The 14,995-nt window shown below is 47.9% G+C and overlaps 1 protein-coding gene across 1 annotated transcript; it reads left to right on the top strand.

Annotated features, from left to right (window-relative positions):
* Window positions 1-9,941: 9,941 nt before the first annotated feature.
* Window positions 9,942-14,458, top strand: SNAI1 (snail family transcriptional repressor 1). Its single transcript, XM_038369797.2, has 3 exons — window positions 9,942-10,172; window positions 11,185-11,700; window positions 13,225-14,458. The coding sequence occupies exons 1-3, from the start codon at window positions 10,094-10,096 to the stop codon at window positions 13,404-13,406; spliced, it is 777 nt and encodes a 258-aa protein (XP_038225725.1). The 5' UTR covers window positions 9,942-10,093; the 3' UTR covers window positions 13,407-14,458.
* The last annotated feature ends 537 nt before the right edge of the window (window positions 14,459-14,995 follow it).

Here is a 14,995-nt window from a genome sequence, read left to right as displayed (position 1 = left end):
AGGGATGTCATGCAGTTAAGCCAGGGGGAGGTGTTTTTTGTTTTGAACTAAAGTTTATCCTCAAGTCAGATGAGTAGGTCTAATAGATTTGCTCAACCTCCACCTTATCAATTAGTGATGAAGGGTGACACCAACAATCCATGTCTAAACACAATCAGCCTCGCTTCATTACAATGAATCCCACTGATGACATGTTAAAAATCTCAAACAACTTTCCATGTGACGGGTGCTTGTGATATACAGTACTAATGAAATGTATCCTGGATTCTAATTTCTCCAGAGTTACAAAGGCACTAGGCCTCTGACTATCTAAGGTACTCATTTGGCCCCTATCACTGCAGTATTTGAGTGCCTCACAATCTTCAATGTATTTATCCTTACAACTCCCTGTGAGGTAGGGAAGTACTATATTCCCATTCTACAGAATGGGGAAGCTGAGGCTTAGCAGGTGTATCTCCACTGCACTAAAAGACTGGTGGCTGGTCCAGGTCAGCAGACTTGGGCTCATGGGGCGCAGGCTGTGGGGCTATAAAATTGCAGTGTAGACATTCAGGTGTGGGATGGAGCCTGGCCTGAGACCCCCTCATGAGGGGGAAGGTCCCAGAGCCCAGGCTGCATCCCAAATGTCTACATCGCAGTTTTATAATCCTGCAAGTCTGAGTCAGCTGAATGGTCCAGCTACAGCTGTGCCAATTGTCTTATTACAGTGTAGACAGGCTAAGTGACTTGCCCACGGTCACATAAGAAATCTGTGGTGGAGTAGGGAATTGAAGCCAGGTCTCAAGTTCTAGGCTAATGTCCAGCCACTGGACCATCTTTCCTCTACAAAGGGTGAGCTTGGTTGTGCTGCTGGGCTATTCTCTGTCATTCACCCTGTCTGGACAGTGAGTAAAAAAGCAGAAGGTCCTCTCTGAAAACCAGACAGCTGCTGTTTGAGCTTGTGTTGCCATTCAACTCTTTGGATAGTGTCTCTCACAGCATCTCTCTCATTCCTTACCCTCCACCCCCTACTTCACAGCTGAACTGAGATTAATAACTTGTTTTCTCTTCCCTCCTTGGGGTTAGAAAAGGGAAGAAAGTTGGGGGATGTGAACAGTGAAGAGCGGGAGCCATGCAGCCTCCGTTCTGGCTGGTAAATACCTTTCTCAGCAGGTACTATCCTTCCAGTATGACAACTGCACTCCTGTTATCAATGGGGGAATTTCTTGAATTATTTCACTGTGGTAGAAAAGGCCTTTGGAAAGCTGCTCACTACTACTATCCATTGTCTTCAGCAATGGTTTGACTATCTACAGTAAGTTATGCCGCCACCTGCCCAGAGTCAGCTGCATCCATGGCTGCTAACTCTCCCTGAAGTCAGCTTCACTGCTTTTCACAGTTGTCAAAAGCCAGAAATGTAGTCCTGTCCTATCCCATAGCCAAACTCAAGTCTGGGACTAGCCTTCCACTCCCCAGGCCTTGTCTGACATAATAGAAAAGGTGCTTTGTGGGGGGAGGAGGAGGTCACTCAGGAGGGCTCTACTTTACCTCAGCTGAAAACCCCACTTACACCAATGTGGACAGTTTTAAGTTGCCTGGATTTTGGCAGGTCGATTATAGCTTCCTCAGCCATGGGTCTGTTGGGGGACCTTTGCTTTATGACTAGATAGCTAGAGTTCACCTCAGCCAGCTACACTGAAATAAAACTACACTTGGCCTTGTCTACAGTAGGGTTTTACAACCTGTTAGTAATCCCATTGTAAAAAATTCTTTCCTAGTGTAGACATGGACCTCATTAAGCAGTGTTGAGTTAATTTGAATAGGAAAGAATCACCCTTTTTCCGCCTTGTCTAGACAAGGCCTAAGGCTGCATATGGAGAAAGTATCTTCTGAGTGCCCTACTGCAGTGCTAGCAACTACAAAGGAAGTGACTGCAAGCAAGGGAAGGTGGGTAGCAGCACTTAAAGGAGCCATTTGTCCATCTGCAGTGGTACATGGAGCCAAATTGCTACTTTTTAAAACAAAAACACCTTTCATCGGAAAGAGCTGTAGGTTACCTGCTGTCCCAATCTATGCTCAGGACAGCATGGAAGAGGAGCAAGAAAGGATTAAAAAAAGTGACAATGGATGAGATCCACTAAGGTGCTTAAGTCCCATTTTCAGCCACTGCTGTGATCCACAAATCTGCTCAGCTGCCTAAAGTCTGTAGGCGTTGATTGAATTTAGACCCCTAAGTTTTTGCAATAAAAGTTCCCTTGGTGCTTGTTTCTGCCTCAGAACATGTGCACTGCTGCCTTGCAGTAAGGGCCTGGACTTGGGTCCCTTTATGGTGATTCATAAACTGGGAAAGATGGGCATTCAGGTGCCTAACTCATGGGCAGTGTGAATCCACAGTGCATGTGCAGAGACCCCCTACACAATGGATGCAAATTCACATGCAGAGCTCAAACAGCCTGGGGGCAGGAGGGAAGGCAGAGGAGGATATCCCTTTAACTGTTAGCTTAGTGTGTAGGGTACTCACCCAGGACGTGGGAGACCATGATTCAAATCACCCCTCTGAGGAGCAGGGGTTTGAACAGGAATCTGTTCCATCTCAGGTGAGGCTACGGAATATTCTGAGGTGGGGCTTCTTCAATCTCTCCCACAGAAGTTGTTCCACTTTAATTAAAAAGAAAAGGAGGACTTGTGGCACCTTAGAGACTAATAAATTTATTTGAGCATTTATTTATTAGTCTCTAAGGTGCCACAAGTCCTCCTTTTCTTTTTGTGGATACAGATTAACACAGCTGCTACTCTGAAACCTGTCACTTTAATTAAGTAATTGAATATTATTTGAGCCAGAGAAAGTTCAAGGGTAGGGTATTCACTTGAGAGGTGGCAGAGCCCTCTTCAAGCCCCTTCTCATCAGGCAGGGCAGGGACTTGAACAGGAGGGGGGGGAAGTCTCCCACATCCTGGATGTGTACCCTAACCAGTGGGCTAAAGGTTATAAGGGAGGTCTCTGATAGGTGGTTGGGTGCCTGTATGTTAAGGCCATAGGCCAATCTTTCTGCAGTTCATGAATTACTAGCAGAGATGGGGTGCCTCCCTATAGCTGGGATTTAGGTGCTGAACTCAAAGAGGGTTAAGCACACAACCCTCTCCTCAGCACCTCTTGTTGGTTCGCTGCCTAGCATGCTGACTTTGTGGATCATGATCAATCACAGATCCCACAATGTACTCAGATGTTCAATACTTTGCAGCTGATTTTACTCTACACCCACCTCTTTTTCATACTAATTTTAAGACAGTTACTGGGATCTTCTTTGTGAGGAAAAAAAGAACAACTCTTTGCTGTGTTGAGCTGGTCATGTCTGGAGATTTAGCCCCAGGACTCCAATTAACATTAATTGTAATTTCATGGTTAAATCACCCTGTTTTGCTGTGATGGTCCCTAAATTCCTTTTTCATAATGCTCTTCTCTATTACATGGAAAATCACATCACAAAGAAGCTATAATAGCATCTAAACAGCAGAGGGAGTCCTTGAATTTTTGGGAAACTAGGTGCAGTATCTGTTCTGACCAGTGTGAACTGAAGCCATATATAAATTGCAGGCCTGTTTTGTGGGCCTCTTCTCTGTCAGCTATCATCAAACCCCCTTCTTTGGAGTATTCCTTAGACTCGTCCTCCAGCGTTTGTTATAATGGTACCATGTCCTACAGAGTTGCAAAGCTGGGTCAAATCATGCATCTAAATAAAAAGTCTATCAGTCTAATGTGAAAGTTGCCTCAGTGAAGTATTAGAACTTGCTTTTTGCTAGGGGAAAGTTCCACTTACAGCTCCAGCCTTTCAGCACATGGGAGTAACTGTAAGATTTTTGCTTTACAACAGGAGATTTTAAATGGCCTCCTATTGGGCAGAGAATTTAAAAATGAGAAAATCCTAAATAAATAATCTAGCTCATCCCCTGGCTAGCGCTGGATTTCTCCCTGTGCTTTATTAAAATGACTAGCATTTCAGAGTTGAGGGAGAAGAGGTGGCTCACTTCTTAAAAGGAAACCACTCTAGCGGGTACTGGTAACAAAGTCCCCCAAAAAGGCTATCAGCACTATCCACCAAATAGGTGCAACGAGCAAGTGATGGGCAACCCCGAGCCTCGGAGGCTATTAGGACAACAAGGGAACAACTATAGACAGCCTAGAGGTGGACCGAGCAACAGAAAATTAACACACATGATTCCACCCAAGGATTCTTTGCACCTCTTAGATTTCTGCACACCATCAGGCAACGGTGTGGATCTTGCCTGGGTGACTTGCATTTTGCAGACTCCTCGCAGACCTTCAATTATAATTCTCTCCAAAAGCTATTTGACTTCAGGACAGTCAGTCCAGGGATGAATTTAGCCCAACGTTTTTTGCGGCCTTCTCCTTTTGTTTGTGGAGGGCCCAAACAATTACCCATATGCCCAAGCGCAAACCACTCCTCCAGCATAAGTCAACACACCCAAATTAAAGGAGTGACTGTTGCTCTGCTCATTCGCTTTGGCCTGCATCCTAGCAGAAAGCAAGGTCTGTAGAACAGCAAAAGGCTAATGCTGGATGTAGAAGAGAGATGATCTACCGTGCCATTAAGGGATTCCCATCATGTTCTTTCTCCTTTCTTCCTCAGCCATTACAAGACTGAAGCCAACAAGCTCTGTTGGATCCAACAGGAACTTAAGGCTTTTATAGCAGATGGCTGGACCGGTGCTGTCAAGTTTTACAGTAAAGGGAAAATTTAATTTGAAAGGGGCGAGGGTCAGTGTGAGGCAGGAGCAAAAACTTTGGCTGAGCCCTTTAAAGAGAAAAATAATTCTTCTCTATTGTGCCAGGAAAATGGCAATTCTCACTCTCCTTTGGCAAACTGGCTATGTTTGCCACCCTCCCAATAACCCCTGCCTACTGGCGAGCTGAAACATCTATGGTGTGGCCATAAAACCTGCAAGCTGGAAGTCAGTACTCACTTGCATTAAAGCTCCAAGTGGCAATGATTCAAATAATCATCTCATGGGTGGTGGGGTCGGGGAAAGAGGGACCCCAATGCATTTTGAACTCACATTAAAGATTTGTGCATTCTGAACGGCCCCAGTGTTTCGTCGCTGATTCTTATCCTCCAAGAAAGAAAGAAGCCCAAACCAAACCGATCACATTAGATCAGAGCAGGTGCTCCTCATCCCCACCTCGGGGTGCCTGGGTAAGGCCCGTCCCTTGCTACAGCTCACCCAGCTCCCTGTTTCAACTTGCCGACAGCAGCCAAGGTGAGCACGTTTGGAAGCCAGGAACCCTCTAGGGGCTTTGTTCATTACAGATGGGGAATAACAGGGGTCTGCACGTTTCCTGTAAGAAAACAGAATATTCCTAACTCCCGGCAGGTTGCAAAGCTCCCTTTCCAAACGCGCCCGAAGCGATGCCGGGTTGGAGTCCGCAGCCGGAGTGAGACAATAGTCCTGCCGGAGGTGTGAACTGCCCCAGTTCGTCTCCATGGGGCGTTGGAGGGACACCATCACATTTAACACCTTCCTGTCTGGAAAGCTTTTGCCTACTGCTGTGACAAGTAACACTCACCCTTCCTGTAGAGGAACAACCTCAGGGAGCGGGAGAAATAGCTTCCTCTGGTAGCGCATTTGGCAGCGTTTTCCGTAGGGCAAGTTTCACTGGTTTCCCCGTTGGTGGAGTTTCTTCCGTTGCTTGTGGGAGGCTTTCCACGGGTACACGAAAAAGGGGAGAAACTTACAACAACAACAACACGGGGGACATTTCAATCGTAACATTAAACCTGACAATAAATATCAGGAGGAACTCCTAGGCAGGGCTACTACCCCAATCTACCTTTAGCTGGCTTTCAAACGGCTGAGGTTGGCTGGTGCCTGAGGGTAACCTGTCAACACTGCTAACTGTTGCGTTGCTGATTGTGTCAGCTGCACCATCAGTCTGTTCTGGGCTCATGAGGACAGCATGGGCCGGGGTTGGGTTGGATCTCATCGTTTCACTTCCTAATCGGACCCCCTGCTCCTACAATCCAGAGCAACGGAATCTGCCAGCAGTTGCATGGCGCTGTGCTGCTGGGCAGGTTTTCCTTTTGCTCGTTAGAGGATTCCTCATTAGGGAGAAATACTGAAACTCAGCGAGTGTTGGCCCAGCACCTGTTCCATTCACCACTGTTGTCAATGAGAACCTCCCTACTGACTTCAATGGGAGCTGAATCTGGCGGCTAGATACACTGATTGAATCAATCGTTACCGTCCATGGATAGACGCCAATTGACTTCAACAGGTTTTTGTTTTGGTTGGTTTCTATCAGGCCCCTAATACCTTGGCTAGACAGACAGCTAGAAAGAAATGTATTCATCAGGAGCAATCGGCAAGATTTACTAGTTGTTTTCTGGTTTAAACTCACTTTTCAAGTTTTTCTTCAACTAAAATACCTCAGCACTCTCAGGACATATCTGGGCCTGCTAAATTCATCCCTGTTAATAACTGCCCCTTCCTTATAGTCAGTGCTGCCTGCCTCAAGAAGGATTCAGAGTAGCAGCCGTGTTAGTCTGCATTCGCAAAAAGAAAAGGACTTGTGGCACCTTAGAGACTAACATTTATTAGAGCAGAAGCTTTCGTGAGCTACAGCTCACGAAAGCTTCTGCTCTAATAAATTTGTTAGTCTCTAAGGTGCCACAAGTCCTCCTTTTCTTTTTAAGAAGGATTCGTGTCTCATGAAATGGAGATGCCTTTGAAATTCATTCGCTGTGCACCTGAGCAGAAGTCAGACTTTTCCTACGTTCATGGGTATTTGCATCTGGGATTTTAGTGTGGGGGAGAGCCAGGAGGATAGGATCTGAACTCGGGGGAGTGGGTCGGTATTTAAAGGGAGGGGAAAGAGAAAAGTGTGGGCTGGTGGGGGTGTTGTCAGTCACATGCCTAGATCCATTAAAGAGCCTCTTTATTTCCAAGAAAGGGTGCATTTTAGTAAAACTACATGGTAGAGCCTTTGGGGGTCGTCCTCTCCTCCCCCTCCCGCGTCTAAGTGGCACATTTGAGCTGAAATTCCATTTTCCAGTTCCTCTGCTGGCTAGAGGAGCATTGGGTTGACAAGATTACACAAGGCTGATATAATTAAAGGTACACAATTACACTATGCCTAACTTGATTTCTGAAATGATTTTCTTTACAATGGAGTTTGCCTTAGATGTTAAGTAGATCACCTGTATCTCTGGCTTGAGGCAATGCTGGTCTGTGTGTCTGATACCTTCTCGCATATCATCAAGTTTGTGTGTTTAGTTTTAATCCAGTCACATCACCTTGGTACCAGCCAACTGTATTTTGATTTTTAGATTTCCTTGGACAAAAAGCTTGATACGTTTTATACAAACTTCATTTCCCGCCGAGAAACAACTTCCAACCACTTTTCTAAATCACGCACTTATTATAAATTCCTCCTTGGATCATTTAAACAGTTTTATAACTAATTTGAGCTCTTCAAACCTCCCCTTCAGTCAATAGCACCTCACTTTATGACCTATGGAAATGTCTCCACCTCCTCTAACTTTTCCTAATTGTGTCAATTTTGACTCACTCCAGCACAATGGGAGTTACCAACTTGAAAGGGCAGTGATCTGGGCCCGATCCAAATCCCATTGAAATCAATGGGAGAAGTAAGTCGGAGTCTTGTCCCTGCTTTTAAGGAGGAGGAGGGCTCAATAGGTATTAACTTTTATGGGAGTTTGTTCTGAGTTAGAACTGCAGTTTAGCGCGCTTTTGTTGTGCCTGCAGATACACACGTATTTTTAAAAGCAATGGAACACACTAGTGATCAGTTTCGTTGAGTGGGGACTCTGCTGCTCCTGTCCATATTTTAAGGAGTTCCCAACTACAGCCATAAGAGTAGTGAATCATTACTGTACTAATAACAACGTGATTTTTGCATCCTCTAATTTTATTCTAGATTTTTAAAATAATCCGCGTTGCAGGTTTTCATTCTATCTCCCTCTATTCAAAACCAGGCAAGAAATTATTAAATGCAGTAGTCCAATACATGAAAAGTAGAGAGTGGCTAGAGGTGTTATCCCAGCAGAGCAGGCCCAGGGTTGTGTCTAGGTTTTTCTGTCTCCCCACCATTTGGGTAAAGTTATTAGTCAAGCCATGTGTATACTAGAAAAATTGCATCGATTTATCCATATACATTTAAAATCAGTCTAGTTAAACCAGTGCAAATGCCAAATGAAGATTAATTTAAAGCCAATGTAGACACACTTAAATGGGTTTGACTCTTGCTTAAATCGGGCTAGTTTAATAGGAAACTGTTTAATCAGAGAGGAGGGGGTGTCTTAAATTCAGGGCTGACACGCTGATATATGTGTTTGGGGCATTAAAAAAAATCCCAGTGTAAACTGTAACAACTCTTCCCCGTTACTGGTTATTCCTCTCCCCTCCCCACACCCCGATTTTTAAACCCTTTGAATATGAACCCTTTCAAAATAGCAACTTATCATGAAACTTCTCTCCCCCAGTAGCAAGGAGAAAAAATCCTGATTTATTCGGATCTGAATAGTTTTCCTTAAATACCTGCAGAGGGCGATGCTGACCCAATTTGGAAAGAGCCGGGGGAGCCTCTGTTCCACGTGGTGGTGCATTTGTTTGAAAAAATGAATTAGGTCAACAACTAAAATCGAATCAATTCAAGGTGTCTGCTCTTGTCCTAAACTGGGCCTGGCGCACAGAACCTTGTCTGGAGCAATGAAATAGACAGAAGATGTGTGAGAGCAGGTTCTTTGATGATGGCTTTTCACTTTAATTTCTATCACCCTGTAAACTCCCATTTTAGTGCCTTTTAGTCTAGCTCGTTTTTAGTGTCTTGCCTGTCCCACTTTCCCCCCGTGCTTGATGATGTGCAGATACCAATCTAGCAGCTCCCCAGCTTGCTTCCAGGCCTCCTAACAGACATCTGTACCAACAGGCCAAATTATCCTCCTGGGGCTGGGGATCTAGCCTGGGCTGAGCCCTCTTCAATCCCCCCCCCTTGCCCAGGGCTTCCCTGGCCCGCACCTGCTGTCCCTGGAATGCGGAGGATGCAGGTGGCATCTGGTTGACACGTGTGGGCTTGTAGCCTGGGAGAGGAAGCAAAGTTCACCAAAGAGACAGGAGTTGTCTTGAAATCTGTGCTAATGCCTCCCTCTGTGGCAACTCTTTAAAGGCATGTGCTGCTTTGGGGACCTAAACACCCAGCTGGGCCTGAGCAGGAGCATATTAGCTTTCGCAAGTCTCCCCAGAGAAATCCCTTCTTTCGGAGAAATCCGCAAAAGCTGGACCCAGACTGCACCTCACTGGGTGTGTTCTGTGAAAGAGGTCCCAGCTATGGGGGCTGAGCCTAGGGAATTGGTTCTGCTTCTGATGGAGGGAAGAGCCAGCCCTGATGTTCAAGTGCGGTCTGGATTGAAACTTCCCCAAAGTCTGTCCATGGCAGCGCTTGGACTGTGTCCCGAGCCAGCACAGGGATCAGAGGCGGAGAACATGTCTGTGTGTTGCTTGAAACCTGAGAATATAGGTGCTAAAGGGTGAAATGGACAGCACTAAAAGGAGCATTTCCCACCTAGTGCTTCCCCACTGAATACTGGTGCCTTTGCAAAGGCGCCTCTGACCGGTATCTCGGGGACCCTACTTGCTCTTCTCTGTGCCCCACATGTCGGGGGGGGGGCTCTTGCCAGCCCCGCACAATGGGTCTCTGTGCAGCCGGTCAGCGGGATGCAGTGCGCGCAGCTAGGGGCTGGCCGGGTCTCTGGGCGGAAGCCTCCCCTTGTCCTGGCCCAGCGCCCTGGGGCTCCGGGAGCTCTGGCCGTGCTGGGTGCTGGGCGAGAAGACGCTGCACCTACTGGACCGCAGAACGGCGGAGCCCCTCCCCGCCGCCGGCCATTGGCTGCCAAGTGACAAGGGGGCGTGTCCGTCTCGCCCCCTCCCGGGCCCATATTAGCCGCCGCGCGCTGGTGGGCTGCTGAGGTCGGTTGCGGCAGCCGGGGGACTGGCCGGCGGGGGCGGAGGAGTTTCGGGCCAGCGTCCCTTGAAGGCCCGGGTAGCTGGGGAGAGCGAGCGGAGACGCGCCTGGCTGCAAGATGCCGCGCTCCTTTCTGGTGAAGAAGCATTTCTCGGCCAGCAAGAAACCCAACTACAGCGAGTTGGAGAGTCAGACCGGTAAGTGTCCCTGCCACGGGGGCAGCAGGGGGGCGCTGGGCACGGGGACTGGAGCTGCAGGGAGGCGCTGGGGGCTGGGCACGGGGGCAGGGATTGGAAGGGGAGCTGGGCACGGAGGCTGGAGGTGGAGGGCGTGCTGGGGCTGGAGCTGCAGGGAGGCGCTGGGGGCTGGGCACGGGGGCAGGGATTGGAAGGGGAGCTGGGCACGGAGGCTGGAGGTGGAGGGCGTGCTGGGGCTGGAGCTGCAGGGAGGCGCTGGGGGCTGAGCACGAGGATGGATGGATGGAGGGCGGGCTGGCCACGGGGATGGGGGGTGCTGAGGGCTGGGCACGGGGCCAGGGATTGGAAGGGGGGCTGGGCACGGGGGCAGGAGCTGCGGGGAGTCGCTGGGCGCGGGGGGTGGGGCTGGAAAAGGGCACTGTCCGCACTGTGACTTCGCCAGGCTGATGCGCCCCGGGCGCGGGAAGCTGCGCCTGTTGGGTCCAAGGCGCCACCCACGTGCGAAAACCGCGGGCTTGAGCGGAGGCAGGGGAGCGGCCCGACGGCTGCCGGCCTGGGGCCGTGTTGTCCGCCCAGGGGTCTCCCGGAGGGAGCCCGGCATGTGGCTGCTGCCCCATTGCTGGCCCCGGGAGGTTCTGGCTGGGCGCGCTGCGTGGGCAGCCTGAGTCGCCGGTGCCCGTCGCCCAGCCTGCGCCCCGAGTTGGAGACACCGCCCCCGTGACCCGCTGGTGGGGTCGCGCTGCAGAGTCACGCCCCGCTCTGCGTACGGCACTTGCGATCCCAGCGTGGCCCTGCCAGGCGCTCTGGGCCCCCACGGCAGCCGCGGGGAGCGGAGGGACCCCGCCGTGCGCTTTTCTCCGCGCGGTTCGCGCTGCGGGGGCCCGATTCTGCCCCCCAACCCCATTGAGTTCGGTCAGCGGCCCCGGGATCAGGCCCCTCCCCAGCCTCCCGCTCTCAAGGTGGCTGCGCATCCCGGGACCGGCTAACCGCCGCCCGCTCTGCTTCTTTCCAGTGATCGTGTCGCCCTTTCTGTACGAGAAGTGCCCCCTGTCCCTCATCCCCCAGCCGGAGGTCCTGAGCCCGGGGGCCTACTACCCCCCGCTTGTGTGGGACACGGGGCTGCTCTCCAACTTCTTCACCTCCGAGACGGAATACAAGACATGCGCCGCTTCCCCCAGCCCAGAGTCCAAGCCCCTAGACCTGACCTCCCTGTCCAGCGAGGAGGATGAAGGCAAGACCTCTGACCCGCCCAGCCCGGCCTCTTCTGCCACCGAGGCCGAGAAATTCCAGTGTAGTCAATGCAACAAGTCCTACTCCACCTTTGCCGGCCTTTCCAAGCACAAACAATTGCACTGTGATTCCCAGACCAGGAAATCTTTTAGCTGCAAGTACTGTGAGAAGGAGTATGTGAGCCTGGGGGCTCTCAAGATGCACATCCGAAGCCACACCCTGCCCTGCGTGTGTAAAATCTGTGGCAAGGCTTTCTCCAGGCCCTGGCTGCTGCAGGGCCACATCCGAACCCACACAGGTAACAGCTGACTCTGGAGTTTCTCCCTTATCTCCTCCTGCTCCTGCCTGAACCCCCAGGCCTGCAGCCTGAAGCGAAGCAACAGTTTTATCTTATCTGGGGGAGATAAGGGCTTCCCAAACCCAGGGACCTCTCTCTGTAAAATGGCCTTTAAATACCTTTCTGGTAAAATCAGGGGGCAGATTCATAGTGGGTGTAAAATCAGGGTAACTCCATTCAGTTCAAATTGCACCCCTTGAGGATCTGACCCCAGGCGTTCTGAAGAGCGCACAGAGAGAGTTCATGTTGAAAGCTTGAGCAAAGATGCACTTTCAGTGACAGTTCTGTGGTTTGGGTGTGTTCTCACCCTTCTGTTAAATGTCTTACCTATGCAAGACCACTCCTGCTCTTCTCTGACCCTCTTCCTTCCCCCATGCTTTTTTAGCTCCTGGAGTAAAGTTCACATAATCTGCAGTCTTTCCTGCTGTCTAGTGTCAGGGTTGTGGACACTGGGGGGAACTTGACCACCTTGATATGAACACTGGCCTGTTATCCAGCATCTCTTTAATTCTCCAGGCATATGAATCCCTCATGAATCAAGGAGGATAAGCTTAGTTCCAACACAAAAACATCATTTCAAACCTCACTGATTTTCATTGTTTGGCTAATGGTACTATTGAGCACGGAGTAGGGGACACTGAAGGCTCATGGTCTGTGTAGGCAGGTGCTTTAATGTAGCAATGCTGTTAGCATGGTGCACCTGTTACTGTAATGCCCCAGGCAAAGCAACAGACTTGCAGCTGCCAGCCCGTTGAGGCTTTTAGCTTTTAATCCAAGAAGTATCACATTTACAATGCATCTCCCTCAGCATCCTTTGTGCTTGCCACAGGGATAGTTTAATTGTTACTTGGCGCTGATTTCACACCCTTTTAAAGTACTAAAGATGATGTTTGAAGGAAGCTAGAAAGACTTAATTGTGCTTTCTAAATTGAGCAGGCACATTTCTTTCTCCAGCCTTTCTGCCAGGAATTCACCCTGCTTAGGCTTTTCAACGCTGGGAGGTGGATGAACAGAAAAGGAAATAGCTATACTCCAGTTTTAGAGTCCTCTGCTTTCAAACAATGCCTGCCGTGACACAATTAATAATACTTATTGTTTCATCATATCACCGTTATGTGCAACAGTCAGGTTCAACAACACCAAACCTTCCCATGAAATATTTGTGTCCTTAATTACTTTGTGAAATCATGGTTTTTTTTACCTTTCTCTGGCTTTACTTTTCATACAATTTCATGTAACTGTTTGGGAATGCTCTTTTTACTACCGAATTCCTAAGTGTAGCATTTTGTCTAAGTGGATCACACACATACCAATGTACATGCTTTTATACAGAGATTTATAAATGTCCTTTAAAATTTCAATAATACTCAGCCACTTCTTTTCAAAGAGCTTTTAACAAACTTTGCCCATTGAATGGCTCACTCTTTGATATTCTCCATGTGTTGATGCACTGTTTAATTGTGAATGCTTCTCTTTGTTTTATAGGTGAAAAGCCTTTTTCCTGTACACACTGCAATAGGGCCTTTGCTGACCGCTCTAATCTCCGAGCCCACCTGCAGACTCATTCAGATGTAAAGAAGTATCAGTGCAAAACCTGCTCCCGGACTTTCTCCCGAATGTCACTACTTCACAAACATGAAGAAACAGGCTGCTCTGGAACTCGCTAAAGGTTCTAAACCCCAAGGACCCTTCCATGCAAATACATGTATTGTTACTAGTTTCTATAGGAGGTAGTTTCCTTCATATTGCCATTACAGTGTCTATGAAGCCCTGTGTATCCAGTTGCTTTGGGCCTTAAATGATATTTTTACCATGCTCTTCATCTTTATACCTCTGGCGCAATTTAAAGGCCTGATCCTTTTTCCATTGAAGTCAATGGTGAAACTCTAATTGACTTCTGTTACCACAGGATCAGACCCCCTACTGTGATTGACTGTGCCTTATAAAATGAAGGCATGAAGAATTTCCCTCAACTCCAGCTAAATTCAGTGGATGCAGGATCAGGCTTATTGATATCAATCTGAGTGTGCTATAGACTTAACAGGTGCCTGTTGGTTGCTGAAGGCACTCGGCACCTTGCAGGATTGCGCCCTGAACCATGACATACAGCTGGTCTGAAATATATATCACAGTTGTGGTGTTTTTGTTTTATTTTTTTTAATGAAGGACAAAGCGAAGTGTTAAACATAAACCCCTTCTTCTCCTTGATTGTGTATATGCGGCCTGCAGAAGGTGTAACTATGCAATAATACAGTATCACATTAGTTCTCAAGCAGCTGCTTCTCCCCCAGCACAATGACAATTTGCAATGCCTACAAGATTAACAATGTCCATAAAAGGCATTGGTAGCCATTTCAAACAAGAATCCTGTTTACAGAGCAGCTATGCACTCAAGCACCTGTTAATATGACTCTAACAACTGCTTTTCAAGAGAAACTGTGACTAATAAGCAGGCACTTGTCAGATGATACAATGGTGGCTTGTGCAAAGCACTGGCAATTGACAGGTGTGTGCCAAAAGAGCTATTTATGGTTATGACAGGTGCCTAGTGAATGCATCTTTTCTTTGTACATTGTTTTCACACAATCATAAACAGAGTATGTTTACATTTCAAAGGTACACTGGTATTTATATTTTTTGTGCCACAATTTTGTACTGATGAAACTTTTATATAATTATATACAGTTTATTGATATTCAATAAAAAGGTTAATTTATGATATGGTCTTGTGGCTACTTTTTTTTTTTTTTTTTTTAAACAGTGAATGCACACTTGAAACTGCAAAAATATATATACATTACATACAAGGGATCAGACTGTGACTCTCACTCGTATGCATAGACTTCTTGTCGGATTATGTGTTAGTAACGGCTCACTAATGTGAACAAAGGCTACTCAGTCTGGCTCAAAAACGGATGACAACACTTTAAATTCCTGAAAGGCTCTTATGGGCCTATGTAGTTGAAGGTAAATGGCAATGGTAATCTGACCATAGTAGCAGTAATATGTCCTGAATGCCCACGAAAGGGGGTAGTAGGTGGCTGTAACCATGGAGATGTTTTTAGATAAAATTTGTGGTGCTGTTGCAAAGAGCCTTTGTTGCAGTAAAATTAGAAAGTGGTGCATTTTGGGAAGTACAGGATATGTCTTAATCACAGATGCAGCTCACCCTGTTAACTTTTCAATTGAGTCAGAGACAGCGGACATGGAAAAGACCTATTAGGTCATCTCCCATCCACCAAACAATGCAAGAATG

The sequence above is a fragment of the Dermochelys coriacea genome, chromosome 13 (genome assembly GCF_009764565.3).
Source record: "Dermochelys coriacea isolate rDerCor1 chromosome 13, rDerCor1.pri.v4, whole genome shotgun sequence".
In the NCBI taxonomy this organism is placed as follows: Eukaryota; Metazoa; Chordata; order Testudines; family Dermochelyidae; genus Dermochelys; species Dermochelys coriacea.
Note: the sequence above shows the minus strand (reverse complement) of the source record. Positions and strands in the feature narration are given on the sequence as shown.

Bases quoted from the DNA above. Each gene is read 5' to 3' on its own strand.
- SNAI1 (XM_038369797.2), top strand. From the start codon at position 10,094: ATGCCGCGCTCCTTTCTGGTGAAGAAGCATTTCTCGGCCAGCAAGAAA. The intron at 10,173-11,184 runs GTAAGTGTCCCT...GCTTCTTTCCAG, and splicing joins CGAGTTGGAGAGTCAGACCG to TGATCGTGTCGCCCTTTCTG. The intron at 11,701-13,224 runs GTAACAGCTGAC...TTTGTTTTATAG, and splicing joins CCACATCCGAACCCACACAG to GTGAAAAGCCTTTTTCCTGT.